At 41.5% G+C, this 18817-nt stretch overlaps 1 protein-coding gene across 2 annotated transcripts in view; it reads right to left on the bottom strand.

Annotated features, from left to right (window-relative positions):
• Positions 1-8816: 8816 nt before the first annotated feature.
• The window catches only part of slc10a7 (solute carrier family 10 member 7), a 268835-nt gene continuing 258834 nt past the window's right edge, over positions 8817-18817 (bottom strand). For both annotated transcript variants that reach the window (XM_060832949.1, XM_060832941.1), the window contains 2 exons: positions 18482-18627; positions 8817-10777 (listed from right to left, as the gene is read on the bottom strand). In XM_060832949.1, coding sequence (XP_060688932.1) covers positions 10739-10777; positions 18482-18627 — 185 coding nt within the window. In that variant the 3' untranslated portion in view covers positions 8817-10738. The remainder of the gene's footprint in view (positions 10778-18481; positions 18628-18817) is intronic.

Here is an 18817-nt window from a genome sequence, read left to right on the forward strand (position 1 = left end):
AGGTGCAGAAGAAGAATGTTAGTGCTTTTTAAATTTTCTCCACTGACAGAGTAATCTTCCAAATAATTTAGTTTGTATTGGTGGTGATTTGCATTAGAGGATGGACTCTTGTTGAGGGGCTGGGGATCCTCCTTGCTGCTGGAGAATGGCCAGAGATCCAGGTTACCTCTTTCTAGGAAGGTCCACCCTACCATGAGCTAATCAGGCAGCACTGTGCCTTTGACCCACCTCCCAGGAGCTCCTGCTCCATCTCTTTGCTCACCAGCACCACTGGTGAGGCTGCTCCCTGAATGAATGGCACCAAAGTGCCCAGAATCCGGAAGTGAACCACACCACAGCTAATTGACAATGGGAGGGGTTTTGCAAGGAGGTGGAGAGTGTGGTCAGCAGCAAGGACAAGGGGTTGGCTTCAGTCAACCCTGTCCTCCCACCTTCCTGATGTTATACTTGGGTGAAGTGCTGAGTGGCTATGTTTAAAAGACTCATCTCCTGCCCACCCTGGAGATGACCAACTAGTCAGTCAGTTTTACCTGTCATGCACATTGCAATTAGGTTAATATAAGTGATTGTACATAGTCATTAAATTTCCACAAAGGACGTTAACTGTGGTGGGGCAGGAAGTCTGACTATGGTCCCTAACTTAGTTCTGGAGAGACCACCATCCCACTTAATAAATGCCCTTCCCACCTTCTGCCGTGAGAGAGGGCATAAAATTCTGCCAATGGATACATCTTCAGTAGTTATTGATCTGCTGTTTATTGTTAACTGGCACAATTCTGTCAATATTGTTACAGTACTTTGTTAGATACCCAACAAATGGAACTCAAGCATGTAATCCCCATGCTCGAAGATGCATCATCACCTTGAAACTAGTGGCAAAAAGAAAACTGAGGTTTCCATTTTTCATTATCGTAAACAAAGTTCTGCCATTTTTCACTGAAGAGGACTGACATCAGCAAATGGAGAGGAGATTTATGATCCATCAAACACAATCTAAATGCTTTTCTTCAATCATTAAAAGGGAAGTTTTTTTAATAACCCCTGATAAATGGATTGTTTTTGACATTGTCAGATTTGCACAATATTTACTGAGTTGAGCCACTTAAATCATGATGCTTTTGGTGTCATTTGCAAAGTGAGCCCCATACACAATGATCTATTGGCCTTGTTGATGGGTAATCCCTACAGAATCCCTACAGTGTGAAAACTGGCCATTTGACCCAAGAAGTCTACATCGACCCTCCGAAGAGTGACCCACCCAGACCCATTCCCTTGCCCTATTACTCTACATTTACCCCTGACTAATGCACCTAGCCTATACATTCCAGAACACTATGGGCAATTTAGCATGGCCAATTCACCTAAAATGCACACCTTTGAGACTGTGGGAGGAAAGCAGAGCATCTGGAGGAAACCCACACTGACACAGGGAGAGTATGCAGACACGGTGAAAATGTGGAAACTCCACACAGATAGTCACCCGAGGCAGGAATCCAACCCAGGTCCCTGGCAATGTGAGGCAGCAGTGTTAACCACTCGGTCATTATGCCACCTATGTTGAACTCTTACTACAGTTCGAAAAAGCAGCAGAAATTGATTTAAGAAGAACTCACCAGTGAACCCTGCTACCATTAAACAAGCCCTAGACCTTATCTCACAGTGTCTATCTTACCATTTTAAAGTGTGTGTAAGTATTTTTAAAAATGACCAAGACTGTGTCAGTTTTATGCTGATGTAAAGCAGTTGGGTGTGCATTGATGTAAAAGTAGCTTATGGTATTAGCTTAAGAAAGTCAAGTGTGTCGTTCACTTTTGAGGTCTAGTCACATAGTATGCATTCGCACCAATTTAGTATTATTTCACATCAAGACTAGCTTCTGATTCATAATGAGGTATGCAATTTAAAAGAGTAGCTATTTTCCCATTTCTTAAATCATAAACTAATACATCGCGTGAACATTGTTTTCATGTAATTGTTCAGGGTTTACTTCATGCCTAGGCAGAAAATCATATCATTTTGAATATGATTTTGACCTGTTCACTACTGATTTTTTTGGTTGTTTTTGCTTTGCATTGTTAATGAACATTTGCATTCATAATGTTACAAGACCACAGTTGATTGCAATTGATTGTTTAACAAGAGAATACGGAAGATGTTTGTCTCCCCAAAGGTTTGCATTATCGTGAGAGTGGAATGTAATTCTGAGCACACAAAGCACCTTGAGTTCTAAAAACAAATCTCACTTTGTATAAATTCCTATCTTCTGTAATTAGAGCATTAAGATTTTATTCTGTAGAAGTATGTTCTTCTTCAAACACGTCTTTCAAGGAAGCTTTGCAATCTTTACCACCATCTGTGTGAAAAGTTTGTTCTGTTTAAGTAACATAAGAATCAGTAAATAACTCCCATCTGTCTATTAAAAAGTTTATTTGCAGTTAAACATATTTTTAGTGATCATTTCCATTACATGGAAACTGCATCTTTATGACTGACCTTGGTTGGAAGCAGTTAACTCAGCATAGCTGTGGACTGAACCTGATCTGTCCTGCACCTCTATTGCTTAGTAAATCTCATGTTTAATCACTGGAGTATCAGAGTTTAAATTTGTTGAGATTCTCAATTATGTACAATGACTTATTCTGTCAAAATGGTTGAACCACATATGTGTGGGTACTTTATTATTGGACACACATTTTCCTACAATCTTATAAGCAACTTAAAGCCAAACATTTGATCAAAACGTTTGAAATGCAATATCTTGCGATGATTAAAATCATTTAAAATTCCTTAGAAATAAGAATAACCAAACAGTCAAGCAGCGCAAATAATAATGTAAACTGTGCTGTAGAACAGGTTGTAAGTTTGGTCTCTGGGCTGGAAGGTTGTTCTCAGATGTTTCGTCACCATGCTAGGTAACATCATCAGAGAGCCTCTGGTGAAGCGTTGGTGTTCTGTCCCGCTTGCTACTTGTGTGTCTTGGTCTGTTGTGGTGGGTGATATCACTTCTGGTTCTTTTTCTGAGAGGTTAATAAATGGGGTCCAAATTAAAGCATTTGTTAAAGGATTTCTGGTTTGAATGCCAGGCCTCTAGGAATTCCCGTGCGTCTTTGTTTAGCCGTCCCAGGATGGATGTATTGTCCCAGTCAAACTGGTGTCCCTCTCTGTCTGTGTGTATGGGTACTAAGTGATAGGTGGTCATGTCTTTTGGTGGCTATTTGGTGCACATGTATCCTGGTGGCTAGGTTCTTGCCCGTCTTTCCAATGTAATGTTTGTTGCAGTTTTGCAGGGTATTTTGTTTATGACATTCATTCTGTTAGTTGTTGGTACAGGATCCTTTAAATTAATCAGGAGCTGTTTCAGTGTGGTGGTAGGTTTGTGGGCTACCATGATGCCTAGGGGCTGGAGTAGTCTGGTCGTCATCTTTGAGATGTCATTAATGTATGGCAGGATGGTTAGAATTTCTGGATGCATTGTCTTCTTGTTTAGGTCTGTTGTGTCAGAATCAGCTGCCTGCGCTTATTGAGTTGAAATCAAACTGCTTCTTGGATGCTGCCTGATCTGCTGTGCTTTTACAGCACCACGTTCGTGACACTGCGCTTATTGAGTACCCATTGTTCCCGAATATGTATACAAGTTCCTGGGTGCAGTAGTGTGTTGTGGCTCATTTAAATAATGTTCTGATACAGGTGTTGGGATGATTGTTCCTGTAGTTGAGTATCTGGTCAGTTGTGTGGCTTTCCTGCAAACACAGCTCTCAATTGGCTTTTCCTTCTACTGTGACTTTAGTTTAGATTACTTACAGTGTGGAAACAGGCCCTTCGGCCCAACAAGTCCACACCGACCCGCCGAAGCGCAACCCACCCATGCCCCTACATTTACCCCTTACCTAACACTACGGGCAATTTAGCATGGCCAATTCACCTGACCCACGCATCTTTGGACTGTGGGAGGTGGGAGGAAACCGGAGCACCCGGAGGAAACTCACACAGACACTGGGAGAACGTGCAAACTCCACACAGTCAGTCACCCGAGGCGGGGATTGAACCCGGGTCTCTGGCGCTGTGAGGCAACAGTGCTAACCACTCTGCCACCGTGCCACCCTGAAGGAAGGGAAGAAAGTACCTTTGTCAGGTAGCCCCGACTATCTACCTAGCTTGTATTTTCCAATAAACCTGTTTGACTATAACCTGGTATTGTGTAATTTTTAAGTTTGTTTAGCCCAGTCCAACACCAGCACATTCACGTCATAGTTATATACATAAACTTTGTTATAACTGGCAACTCATGAACTGGTAGGCTCGATATATTGGCCAAATTTAGACACCTCAAATACCACAAAGTTTACTGTATTATTTTGTTCAATTATTATAGTTTTTAAAATTTATTTACATCGATGTAAATATATTTGTTCAATCAAATGGCCACACAAAATATCAACAGTTTCCATTTCAAGTCAATTTCTCCGCAAATAAACGTTGGCCTGCCCAGCAACACCCTCGACCTGTGAATGAATGAATAACTTTAAAAAAAGCATGAGCTACTGCGATGTCTGAGTAATCAGTTGAGGGTGTCAGTGAAAAGGCTCTCTGCCAGTGAGTTTTATTTAAGGCACTGCATTATTATTTAACTGATTGTGTCATAATACATCACTGTTACACGTTATTTATGTTTCTGTTACTTCAAGTGTGTTTTATATTGATTATGGGGACAACTTGATTATCTGGTGCCAGTTAATAAGTTTGGTTTGATAGCTATTGATGTCAACCTTCACTTTGTATAAAAATGACTGATTATTGAGTCTATTGAAGCCACAGAATAAGTTTTAAAAGACTCCAGTAACCAAAATAGCAGGTATCAAGGTAAACAAATATTTACATAACTTTCTCTGGCAATTCACAAAACAATCAGAACAGAATTGGGCTGTCTGGGTGTAGAACACATATGATAATTAAATTAAATTAGCATGAGTTATTATCTCCTTAGCTACTCAAGGCTATTAAGGAGGGTCACTGGACCCAAAACATTAACTCTGCTTTCTCTCCACAGATGGTGCCTGACCTGTCGAGTTTCTTCAGCACTTTGTTTTTGCTTCTGATTTCCAGCATTTGCAGTTCTTTGTTTTATTTTAATTGACATGGAATAGTTTCAAGTGAGACAGTTGTGTTCCTGGATATGAACGCTACATGCAAACTGCAAAGTAAACACATTGGGCCAGATCTTTCTGGGAACATGTGTATTAGCATAGTAGTAAATATTGCTATTAATGTGCAAATCAGCTGGACGATTCATGGTATTACAAAATTATGGCACGATCTTCAAAGTCTTTGTGTTGATTTATTAATAAAACCACACTGACTGTTCTTGATTAATCCCTACCTCTTTAAATGCAGGTAATTCTGATCCTCAGAATTGTTTCCAAAAGTTTATCCACACCGAAATGAGAGTGACCAACCTGTGGTTTCCTGATTTATCCTTTCCTCCCTTCTTGAATAATTGCACTAGGTTGCATGTTCTGCAGTCCTCGGAGTTCTCCTGTAGCCAGACAGGAATTGAACATTTTTGTAAGTGCCCCTGCTAGATCTTCCATGCCTTACTCAACAACCTGTAGTACCTTTCACCTAGTCCTGGAGATCTATCTACTTCTAAACCTGGCAGGAGACACAGGACCTCCAATCTGTGTGTGCTAATTTATTTAATTATATCATAACCTTCTCCCTGATGTCTATACTAATATCATCCTTCTGATTAATGAATGTTGATCCAAAGTATTAATTTAAATCCCTATCAACATCCTTTGACTTCACGTATTAATTACCACTGTGGTCCTTAATGGGCCCTAACGTTTCCCTCATTATCCTTTTACTCTTAATGTAATCTGTAAAACAATTTAGGGTTTTCATTTATTTTACCTGCCAGTGTATTCATATCCCCTTTTAGCTTTCCTTTTTATTCTGCCTTTTATACTCCCCCTTGTACATTCTAAACTAATTTAGGGTTTCCCTTGCATTCTTCTTGCAGTATTCTGAAAAGACCATTCTTCCTGTTAACTCTGGTCCAGTCCTCAGTAACCCACCACATTCTCTTCCCTTTCATATGCAAGCACAGTAGTGCATCACCTCCCTTCTCACTGATCAAGGTCCCAAACAATCCTTCCAAGTGAAGCAGCAGTTTGGCTGCACTTTTAATGCGGTCAACTGTTCATGATGTGAACACGGAGAAAATCAAGTGGAGGCTAGGTAACTGTTTTGCTGAACACCTTTCCTCAGTCTCCTAATGTGAGCTTCCTGTAACCTACTGTTTCAATTGTCCACTTTCCTCCTACTCTAACATTTTTCTTGACCTGTTAAATGTTCCCAACATAGCTCAATCCAAGCAGAAAGAACTGCTTGCAGGTGGTCACTTCACTGTCCCAGAACTCGATATTCAAGTTCAACAATTTTAGATCATAACCTCTTCCCCATTTTGTTTTGTGTTTTTTCTAGGTATTGTTTTCTCTTGATTCATTCTTAATCTTTGAGTTTGGATGTCTGTTGTACTGCAACTCACATTTCATTTTCACACACATTCCTTGTTTCATTACTTATCCCATTATTGCTCCTTTTGGTGCTTTACCATATTATCTTTTGTCTTTAATCTCTCCATTTTCTCAGCTTGATGGAATTCACAGACCAGAACTGTCAACTCTTTCTCTCTCCACATACGGTGCCGAACTTGCTAAGTATATCCACCATTCTTAATATATCTATTTTCATTCATTCATTAGCTCATTTCATATCATCTATTTTGATATGAAATAGTTAAAGAAAATAGAGGTTAATTCAATCATCTTAAGATTACGGAGTAAGATTTTAAAAAGCACGAATTCTACCTAAAACATTAAAAGTGAAATAATGAGGAATATTCCTTGTCCTGTGGTGACGGTGGTGCCAGAAAAATAGGGGGTCAAATAATGGCATTCCTGCTGCTCTTCTGGGAGACAGAGAGATAATCTTGAAATTAGATCCCTTGGCTGTTTCAGACCCCAACCACAGCTATATTGATGCAGCTTCCTTGCAGGAGTGAAATGGGCTACAGGAATTGGAGGCATCACGCTTTAAGGATGAAACCACAAGGGAAAGGATAACCCGTGCAGCCTCATCAATTCAACTGGTGGGAGGTGCCCTTTGATCCAGAGTGTCTTCCCACTCCGAAACTGCATTTTCATTCCTCTGAGGACACCTCCATTCTGAGGTTTTAGACCTTAGAGATTCTGCTGGCTCTCCTACCTGTCCGTTTGGGGCTGCTCATCTCTGACACCTCCTTCCCCTTCCTGGACCTCTCCATCTCCATTAATGACGACCGACTTGACACTGACATTTTTTTACAAACCCACCGACTCCCACAGCTACCTGGATACACCTCTTCCCGCCCTACTTCTTGCAAAAATGCCATCCCATATTCCCAATTCCTCCGCCTCCGCTGTATCTGCTCTCAGGAGGACCAGTTCCACTACAGAACACACAAGATGGCCTCCTTCTTTAGAGACCACAATTTCCCTTCCCACGTGGTTAAAGATGCCCTCCAACGCATCTCGTCCACATCCCGCACCTCCGCCCTCAGACCCCACCCCTCCAACTGTAACAAGGACAGAACGCCCCTGGTGCTCACCTTCCACCCTATAAACCTTCGCATAAACCAAATCATCCGCCAACATTTCTGCCACCTCCAAAAAGACCCCACCACCAGGGATATATTTCCTTCCCCACCCCTTACCGCCTTCCGCAAAGACCGTTCCCTCCGTGACTACCTGGTCAGGTCCACGCCCCCCCTATGACCCACCCTCCCATCCTGGCACTTTCCCCTGCCACCGCAGGAACTGTAAAACCTGTGCCCACACCTCCTCCCTCACCTCTATCCAAGGCCCTAAAAGAGCCTTCCACATCCATCAAAATTTTACCTGCACATCCACTAATATCATTTATTGTATCCGTTGCTCCCGATGCGGTCTCCTCTACATTGGGGAGACTGGATGCCTCCTAGCAGAGCGCTTTAGGGAACATTTCTGAGACACCCGCACCAGTCAACCACACCGCCCCATGGCCCAACATTTCAACTCCCCCTCTCACTCTGTCGAGGACATGGAGGTCCTGGGCCTCCTTCACCGCTGCTCCCTCACCATAGACGCCTGGAGGAAGAACGCCTCATATTCCGCCTCGGAACACTTCAACCCCAGGGCATCAATGTGGACTTCAACAGTTTCCTCATTTCCCCTTCCCCCACCTCATCCTAGTTTCAAACTTCCAACTCAGCACTGTCCCCATGACTTGTCCGACCTGCCTAGCTCCTTTTCCACCTATCCACACCACCCTCCTCCCTGACCTATCACCTTCATCTCTTCCCCCACTCACCCATTGTACTCTATGCTACTCTCTCCCCACCCCCACCCTCCTCTAGCTTATCTCTCCACGCTTCAGTCTCTCTGCCTTTATTCCTGATGAAGGGCTTTTGCCCGAAACGTCGATTTTGCTGTTCGTTGGATGCTGCTTGAACTGCTGTGCTCTTCCAGCACCACTGATCCAGAACAAGCTCTAGAGCTGCTGACTCTGACTCAGAGGTAGTGCTGGAACCACTGGGAGCCTGCCTGCCTGCCATCCATCATCAATGGGAAGATGTGTACAGAAGTGGCCTGGGGAAAAATGTTGGTTAGCCTGTCTCCTGGCAGTTGGTAGCTTGGGAACACCCGTTTGATTCCAATGTTTGATTTTTCAACAGACTTCGGAACTCCAATTAATCAATTAGTCAATATCAACAACAAAAAAAACACGAAGAATATCAATGTGCTTGTGTGTGCTTTATGTTCTTTATTGATGAATCTTGCAAAAATAAATCTGCCACAAGATGCTTGTAAAATGAACAAATAAATTGCTTCTAACAATAATTTACATTTATACATTAGAAACAAGAGCAAAAGTTTCTCAAGAAAATAAAAGTCAGCAGGTCTGGCAGCATTAGGGTCACTGGACTCAAAATGTTAACTTTGCGTTCTCTCCACAGATGCTGCCATATCTGCTAAGTTCCTCCAGCAACTTCTGCTTTTCTTTCAGATCTTCAGCATCAGCAGTTCTTTGTTTTACATTTAAACATTTGTTCAGATTAAAACACATTCATTATAATGGCCCATAACCGATAACATACAAAACATGCACAAACTCTGAAAGGCTCACCAGTTGTTATTTTGTCCAGAAACAAATAAAAACCAAAACCAAGGAAATGATTAATTAAAATGAAAACTGATAAGTACATTCAATGTACACATAGTAACTTGTGACTTAAATGAGCAAAGCCTGATGCAAGTAAGCATTTTATCTACAAGGCTGTATTAATAAATGTATTTTACTAATGGCCCCATTATTTCAAGGATCATGCTCCAGAATTTATAGTTGAATGATAAAAAAAACTCCTTTTACTGCATTTATTAAATGTACTCAACACTATTCAAAGAAATTGTGACTGAATCTATTAAAGATATAATGTAGTAATCTAACTGAAAGGTTTATTTTAATCACACATTGTATCAGTCAAGGTCACCTAAATTTAGTCTGACACACTATATATTCATGTGTGTACACATATACATATATAAAAATAAACATTTTATTGGCCTTCACCAGCACTATTGATGGCACAACAGTGTCAAAATAAATGTTTGTAATATTAGTATCCAATGAGGACCTGTATCATCTAATTTGGTTTGGTAATGTGGAACAGAATTTTGGGTAATTTCTGATGACTGATAACAAATGAATTGATATTGGGCAGGTTGTAGCTACAAATTACTGTAACTCATCAAAACACAATTGTGATTTGCTGAATCTGTGATTCAGTTTATGCCTCCGTAGAATACATTCAAAGAACAGCTTCCAGCAACTATTTTCCTGAGAGTTACACCATTGAATGAAAAATATAGTGTTTGCCACATTTCAAAACTGTTCAACAATAATATTTATTGGAATTTACTCTTGCCTTTTTAAATATAATATTTTGACTAGCTGAAAGATACCGATACAATTTACTTGGAAGCCTCCTATCAAACTGTTTTGCATTATCTTCAATCCAGCAACAAATTACTTAAAACTTATCCACTATTCCTCAATTCGATCAGTGTCAAGCAATATGGTTTTAATGGGAGCAGACACCAACAGAGTTAATTTCTGCCCCTTACCCACCACAACAGCACTTAGCCATACTGTGGGCAATCCTCGTGGGACAAAAGGCAAAAGCTTTGTGAATTTAACACAAAATGAGGCCAGCTAATGTTATAACATTAAACATAAAGCCTAAGGGGAGAAAAATAGCAATATTTGCTTTAAAGAAAAATAGGATGGAAACATGAAAATAATTCCTTTGTTTTTTTTGATAGTTCCACATCATTTCATAAATCTATCCACAGTCTTTTAAGTACCCCATGAATTGATTTACAAAGTAATTTTTGTTACTAAAAAAATCAGACATACACCTCAAATACTCTGCAGTCTTCTGGTATTATTCAAGGAACAGTTCTTGCATAAGGCAAAAATAACCTAATAGCTTCAGTTGTACATTTAAGGCACTTAATCATGAACCTGTACAAAATAAAATAGATGCAAAGACAAAATTCTTAAACATAAATCTTCACTTGAATGGTTTGCTGGAGGTTCTGTATATACGTTTCATTGCATGGTATATGTACATTCATACAAAATATATTAATCATTTACATTATACAGGAATCTTTGTCTGTCTTGAGAGTTTTAGAGCCTGTAAATTAAAAAAGAAAATAATTTGGAACCAAATTGCAAATCACATCAATATATATTTCACAAACAATGTTTGTTCACATTATTTACAGTACACTCAGCCACTGTGGTGATTTTCCCTTTTGGAAGTTGGTATTGAAAATGCCAGAAATTTCTTTCACTGTGCATTACGTAACAGCAACGTGCCTTTAGCTTAGCATCCCAAGACACTTCAAAACGTTAGACAGTAAGCCGTGTAAGGAGACTTTCAGCCCGATGACCAAAAGCTTGGTTGGGGAAGTGGGATTTGAGGTAGGTCTAAGAGTCATAGAGATGTACAACATGGAAACAGCTCCTTTGGTCCAACCCGTCCATGCCGACCAGATATGCTTAATTAATCTAGTCCCATTTTCCAGCACTTGGCCCATATCCCCCAAAGCCCTTTCTTTTTATATACCCATTCAGATGTCTTTTAAATACTGTAATTGTACCAGCTTCCACCACTTTCTCTGGCAGCTCATTCCATACACCCATCACCCTTAGGTCCCTTTTAAATCTTTCCCCTCTCACCTTATGCCCTCTAGTTTTAGACTTCCCACCCCAGGGAAAGTTCCTGGTCTATTTACCCTATGCATGCCCTTTAGGACGCTATAAAACTCAGATCACCTTTGATGGAGCCTTTGATGCTCCAGGGAAAAAAGCCCCAGCCTATTCAGGCTCTCCCTGTAGCTCAAATTCTCCAACCCTGGCAACATCCTGTAAATCTTTTCTGAACCCTTTCAAGTTTCACAACATCTTTTCAGTAGGTGGAAAACCAGAACTGCATGCAGTATTCCAAGAGTGGCCTAACCAATGTCCTGTTCAACATGACCTCCCAACTCCTATACTCAATGCATTCATACATAGAATGCAGCTAAGATTCATTAGGATGATATCTGGTATGACAATATCATCATATGAGATGGGATTCGATGACTGGGCCTGTGTTCTCTAACATTTAGAAGGATGAGAGGAGATCTGATTGAAACGTATAAAATTCTAATAGGTCTAGGCAGATTAGATGCAAGGAGGAGCTATCCAGTAACCCATGCTCAGATACTGAAGTACTAGAAGTATTTACATGAGCAAATGATGACATTTTAAAAAGGGTAAAGAGGTAAGAAAAACCACATTGATAATATTTAACTTAAACATAGTTTGAATAATAAAATTAAACAAAACTATTGCTATTTCAATAACTTGCAGTTCTTCATTCGATAAACTTAGAACGTTAATGAGTCCTTTTGCATGTGCACACATGAATCTTAACAAATTAAGAAAAAAAGATGTGTATCAATATGATGCTCAAGTTGTCAGAGGCTTATGATATAGATGGAAGTATTTTCTCCCTTTTGGCTATAAAGGATTCTGTGTGCACACAGGCCAAATCTCCTGAATCACATCCCAGACGGAGATAAATTAAAAACTGTCGCGCTAGTGTAGTGTAATGAGGTTTGAGCTGCAGCACAGGAAATCATATTCGCCATTACTAACCTGGGAGAGTACAATGCTAGAGGACACCTTTAATACAGTAAAATGTCCCATGCTGCTTTAATAGGATTATTGACAAAACTCAAGATTTTCCAGAACCATATATTTGATTATTTTATTGAGTGAAAATTTTTAAAAAATACATGAAAACATCAAGATCATAGAAATTTTTTAAAAGTCAGCAGACTTCAATGTATCACAAAAATCATTATTGTGACGCAGCTGTCACTACAAAAGGAGAGACCTTGAAGTTATCACTGATACATTTTTATATTACTTAGCTCAAAGCCATATTTGAAAAAGGGCTAAATCAAGATTTAAGTCTACCAAGGAATATGAAGTTGAAGGAGGAATGACAGGGAGAGACATTCAGAAAAGGAATATCAGAGTTTAAGGCCTAGGGAGCTGAAGAGATGTCTGCCAGTAGTGGAGTGATGAAAATGCTCAAAAAACTACAACTGATGAAACTGGAGACTCAGGCTGTAGAGCTGGCGATTATCAGAGGATAGGTTATGGAGGGATTTGGTGACAAAGATGGAGAACTTAAATGTCAAGGTATTGCTCAAGGCGTGTATGTAGATCAGTGAGCACGAGGTGGGGATGGGGAATGGAATAAACAGATAGGACTTGGTTTGAGTTAGGACAGAGACAGCAGGGCTTTGAATGAATGGTAGAACATGTGATACCAGCCAGAAATGCATTGGAATAACCAGGTCTAAAAGCAACTAAGGTACACCCAAGGTTGCAGCAGTAGGTAGACAAAGGCAAGGACTAAGGCAAGTCAGATGATGTTACAGAGGTGATAATAGGTGACTATCAGTGATAGTGCAGATGTGAGGTAAGATGCTTATTTTGAGGTCAAATTTAATGCCAAGTTGGCCAACAGTTTGATTCAGTCTCAGACAACCGTCAGGGAGGCGGAATGGAGTAAGACATGGTAATTACATCTGTGATGAGGGAAAAAGATAATGTCTTACATCTAGGGGAAAGTGAGGACTGCAGATGCTGGAGATCAGAGTCAAAACGTGTGGTGCTGGAAAAGCACAGCCGGTCAGGCAGCATTCGAGCAGCAGAGGAGTCGATGTTTCGAGTATAAGTTCTTCATTCCTGATGAAGAGCTTATTCTCGAAACGTTGACTCTCCTGTTCCTCAGATTCTGCTTGCCTGACCGACCGTGCTTTTCCAGTGATTGAGGTAGTATCAATCACTATTTAAAAAAGCATGAATTAATCAAAGACACGCAGCAGTGGTCTGTTAAGGGATTGTTGTATCTGGTTACCAACTCAATTATTTGAGGAAGTCAGAGGAAGAATAGATGAGAGTAGTTGTGTGATATAGGCTACATGGATTCTAAGAAGACTTTTGACAAGATCCCATATGGCAGGTTGACTAGAAAAGTACTGTAAAAATCATTTTGTACAAAAAACAAAGTAAACATGAAAATTTGGCTCCAAACTTGGTCCAATGGTAATTAGCAAAGGTTGATGTGTACTTTTGTGACTGAAGGACCATTTCCAGTGGGGATGCAGGTGGACCAGTATGAAGTCCCTTGCTGTCTGTCTTCTATATCAATGGTTTAGACTCAAATGTTCAGAGCATGATTAAGAAGCTTCCAGATGATACAAAAATTCAACATGTGGTCGATAAAGAGGGTAAACCGGACGATGGGAAGATGTCAGTGAACTACTTAGGTGAATAGAAAAATTAATGACAAGTAAACTTAAATCCATAAAAGTGTGAAATATCGATCTGGGGAGGGCAGGAAAGGTAAAGGAATTACACAATAAAACAACAGAGAAATTGTGGAGTACATTTCCACAGTTCCCTTAAAGAAAACAGATGGCTTATAGGGCATGCAGGATATACTTTATTAGCCAAAGCATAGAGTAAGAGCAGGGAAACTATAAAATACTGTAGAGAACAGCAGGTAGACCAGAGTACAGAAAGGATGTGATCATAGTAAAAGAGGGATGAGGAGATATACAAGACTGAAATATTATATTTATAAGGCAATGGGTTGTTCTTTTTCGAGCTGTGAAGGGTGAGGTAAGATTTAATGGAGAGGGATGTGGAGAATAGATCATTTTCTCCCAGAAGTTAATTGAAGTTTGGTTAGAGACAAAAAAAAACTGCAGATGGTGGAATCCAAAGTAGACAAACAGGAGGCTGGAAGCATACAGCAAGCCAGGCAGCATTAGGAGATGAAGAAGTCAACATTTCGGTTGCTAACCCTTCTTCAGGACCAGATGTGGGGTTTTTTGGGAACTACAGATAAAAGGGGGAGAGAAATTGTGGTGGGGAGAGTAGCAGAACGGTGAGGTAGTGGGTACAACCTGGTTGGTCAATAGGAGGTTGGTAGTTGGAAGGAAAAATCAGTAGGTGGAATGGGGGCAGGGTGGGGGAGGTGGAAAGGAAGTCCAGGAATGAGCGGGAAGGTTATTTGAAATTGGAGAATTCAATGTTAAGTCCTTTGGGTTGTAGGCTGCCCAGGTGGAAGATAAAAGTGTTGTTCCTCCAATTGGGGGTCTGTTTTACTGCAGCAAAGGAGGAGGCTGAGGATGGACATGTTGGAGGGAGAGTGGGAGGGGGAATTGAACTGGGGAGTGACAGAGATCAGGCTGGCCATTTCAGGCCTGGTGAAGATGTTCAGCGAAACAATCACCTAGTTTATGTTTAGTCTCACTAATGTAGAGTAGACCACATTGGGAGCACTGGATGCAATAGACTAGGTTGGAGGAGATGCAGGTGGACCTCTGTCTCACCTAGAAGAACTGTTTGGGGCCCTGGATGGAGGTGAGGGAGATGGCGCTCAGGCAGGTGTTGCAAGTTTTTTGGTTACAGAGTAAAGTCCCTGGTGGTGGGTGGGGCTAGTGAGGAACGTGGTGCAAACCAAGGATTGGTGAAGGGAACGGTTCATTCAGAAGGCAGAGAGGGGTGCGAATGGGAAGATGTTCTCGATGGTAGGATCTAATTGGAGCCAGAGGAACTGGACAAAGAGCTGGAAAGTGGAATTAGGGTGGATAGCTCTTTTTAGGTGAGAACAATCACATAGCAATTAATTTCATAACTTCAGCATTTTCCTCTTTCAGCACAACTAACTTCATAATTCAGCGATCTGGGGAACATATAAAACTATGAATTAGGATTGGGTCATTTAGTCCCTTGAAATTGACTGTAACCTTGGATATTCTCCTCAGTGATACATATCAGGGAAGGCCAATTGAGTCTGCATATGCAGTAAGACCCCACAGACTGGTGAGTACAAGCTGGATGTTAATATGAACGTTCATTAAAAACGGAACATAAATTCACATACTTCCTCCCCAATAAGGAAATGTCATTAATTCTCCGTGGCCGTCAATGCATGTCAACCATGATCCCTGCCAGCACATTCAACAAGGCTGATCCCAATAAATAATGGGGACGCACATATGTAAAGTGTGATCAATATAATGTGCAATATTTAGATGTGACAAATTGAACCCCTAATATTTTTATATTCTTATAAAGTCTAAAGTTTTCTCTGATGCTCTCTACACCCTGGTGAAATCCTAGCATCAGCAGCTGAGTGGGAAGAAGCCTGCTCGCTGCACTGCCATATTTCCTTTGATGACCATGTTGGGTAACCCCTATTGGGGCTCTGCTGCACTGTTGTAAAGCAACCTCCTCAGCCTCATTTCTTGGTGGAAACGAGGTTAATGGCAGATGGGGTGAGGAAGATTTAAGGATGGCAGGCATATTTTCCTCTTCCCTTTGTGTGAGGGCACTTCCTGGTCTCTCTGAAGGGGAGGGGCACATTGCGAAGGTACAGGTACTTCGCTCTTCTTGTCTCACCACTGCTGCAGTCAGCCCATGGCAAGAGCAGTGGAATGTCAGTGTGCATATTGATTGCTTGTTGAATTTGACTGTCCAGTTCTCAGCATCTCCAAAGAGGAAGCCATTTACTTAGTCTAGTTGTTCACTCACAAAGGGACATTAACTGATCACCTTACAAGACCATTTGGTGCCACTTATCATGGCAGATTGAGACAGGTCATTCACTAACTTTCTTTGAGGGATAAATGTTCATCCTAGATTCTTTGCCTCCTGTAAAAATGCCATCCTTTATTCCCAATTCCTCTGTCTCCGCTGCATCTGCTCCCAGGAGGACCAGTTCCACCATAGAACACACCAGATGGCCTTCTACTTCAAAGACCGGTGATTTCTCCTCCCATGTGGTTGACGATGCCCCTCCAGCGCATCTCCTCCACTTCCCTGACCTCTGCCCTTGAACCCCACCCCTCCAATCACAACAGGAACAGAATTCCCCTGGTTCTCACCTTCCACCACACCAACCTCCAGAAACATTGCATCATCGTCCGCCACCTGCAATCAGACCCCACCACTAGGGATATATTTCCCTCCCCACCCCTATCTGCGTTTCGGAGAGACAATTCCCTCCATGACTGCCAGATCCACGCTCCCCACCAGCCCACACTCCACTCCCGGTACCTTCCCCTGCCAACGCAAGAAGTGCAAAACCTGTGCCCATACCTCCCCTTCACCTCCATCCAAGGCCCCAAAGGTTCCTTTCACACCTGACAGAAATTTATCTGTGCTTCCACACACATCATCTACTGTATCCATTGCACCCAATGTAGTCTCCTACATTGGGGAGACAGGATGCCAACATGTGGATTATTTCAGAGAACATCTCTGGGACACGCACACCAACTAACCCCACCACCCTGTGGCCGAACACTTTGACTCTCCCTCCCACTCCACCACAGATATGCAGGTCCTGGGCCTCCATCGCCAAACCTTAACCACCCGACGCCTGGAGGAAGAACACCTCACCTTCCACCTTGGGACCCTGCAACCATACAGGATCAATGTAGATTTCCCTATTCTCCTCCCACCTTATCCCAGTCCCAAGCCTCCAACTCAGTACTGCCATCTTGACCTGCCCATCTTCCTTCCCACCTGTCTGTTCTACCCTCCTCTCCAATCGATCACCCTGCCCCCGCCCTTCATCTACCTATCTCATTCCCCGGCTACCTTCCCCACACCGCTTCCCCCCCACTGTCCCGTCTCGTTTGTCTCTCAGCCTCCAGCCCACAAGTCTCGTTCCCGATGAAGGGCTTATGCCTGAAATGTTGAATGTTGATTCTCCTGCTCCTCGGCTGCTACCTGCCCTGCTGTGCTTTTCCAGCACCACACTCTGGTCTTTGATAGACCTCACTGTTGCTTACCTCTGCTGAAATCTCCACCCAGGCCAGGCAGGATGATCTTATGTTGCCATCAGAGGGATAAAAACATCTTCCACTGTTCCCTGATGGCCTGGGGGAGAATATGAGGGTAGGTGCCCATGGGGATAATCTAGTCTGTAGATAAAAGCCTCCAATATATTGGGTATAGGGCAGGACAAAAAGAATAATGGGGTTAGGGAAATTATGGAAGAGGGTGGGATGATGATTAAGGGTTGCAGCAAGGAATAGGAGGAAGTTTTGAAAGGAAGGAGGTGTGAAAGAACACTTTCTCAGCACGCAGAGTCTATCTAATGATTCAAGAGGCTCTTTTATTGTTCCTTACTTGTTGCATTATGAACTGATGGTGGGATACCCCAGTTGATACGTACCCTTGCCTCATGATCACATGTGTCTCTTGTGCATGCCTCTGGCATTTTAAATTATAACTTTAATCACGTGGCCTAAAGCAGAAGTGGCACCTAGTCCAAGTCTACTGTCAGTAATAGCTCATCAGTGATTAATACTATCACTAGACTCCAAAGTTGCAACCACTTTGGCTTGGTTTAAAAATCTTTTTGGTTATGGTCTATCGGCCTCGACAAGTCTTCCTCCTGCTGCTTCTAAGCTATAAATATGCCATGTTACATGCTGCTGTTCTGCCATTTGCACTAAAATTAAGATACTTTGCAGAGTTCCCAAATCAAACACAACTGAGGACAATGGTGTGTGAAATCTGTGAAAACTTTGAAAGAAAGAGAAAGGTTTCAAAATTTCACTAAGACAGAAATCAGAGTTGGAGTATGCTACAAAAACAAAGTAGAAGAGTATTCAGGCCATCTAAATTGTGATAAGGTAAAACAAAATGAAAGATGGTAAATATACAGCAGTTTTCTTCCCTCAAAATATACACTTCTAATAACCTCGCTCTAATTTTTTTCAGGTTAATTATATTGCTTGGCAGCCCTTACTTTTTGACGAGTGATCATCCAGCTTTTCATTGTTCCAACTAATAGGCCACCTAGCAGGATCTGAGTGGGATGATAGATGAGTAATGGAACAGAGATGAGGGATAAATGTTCATACCCTGAAAACACTATCTTCAGCAATGGGATTCCTGTCAAGAGAAAACAGATACAAAATATTAGTTCAAATTACAACTTTTTTACAATTGCTTCTGAAATAGTTTGAATTTTTGGCTATTAATTCAAGAGAAAATATTAAAGGCCATTGTGTTTGCTCCAACTAAAGAGAAATTGACTGTAAATGAAAATGAGGGAAGCAATTTTCATTGGCCTACTTTAGAG

The sequence above is a fragment of the Hemiscyllium ocellatum genome, chromosome 1 (assembly GCF_020745735.1).
Source record: "Hemiscyllium ocellatum isolate sHemOce1 chromosome 1, sHemOce1.pat.X.cur, whole genome shotgun sequence".
Taxonomy (NCBI): domain Eukaryota; kingdom Metazoa; phylum Chordata; class Chondrichthyes; order Orectolobiformes; family Hemiscylliidae; genus Hemiscyllium; species Hemiscyllium ocellatum.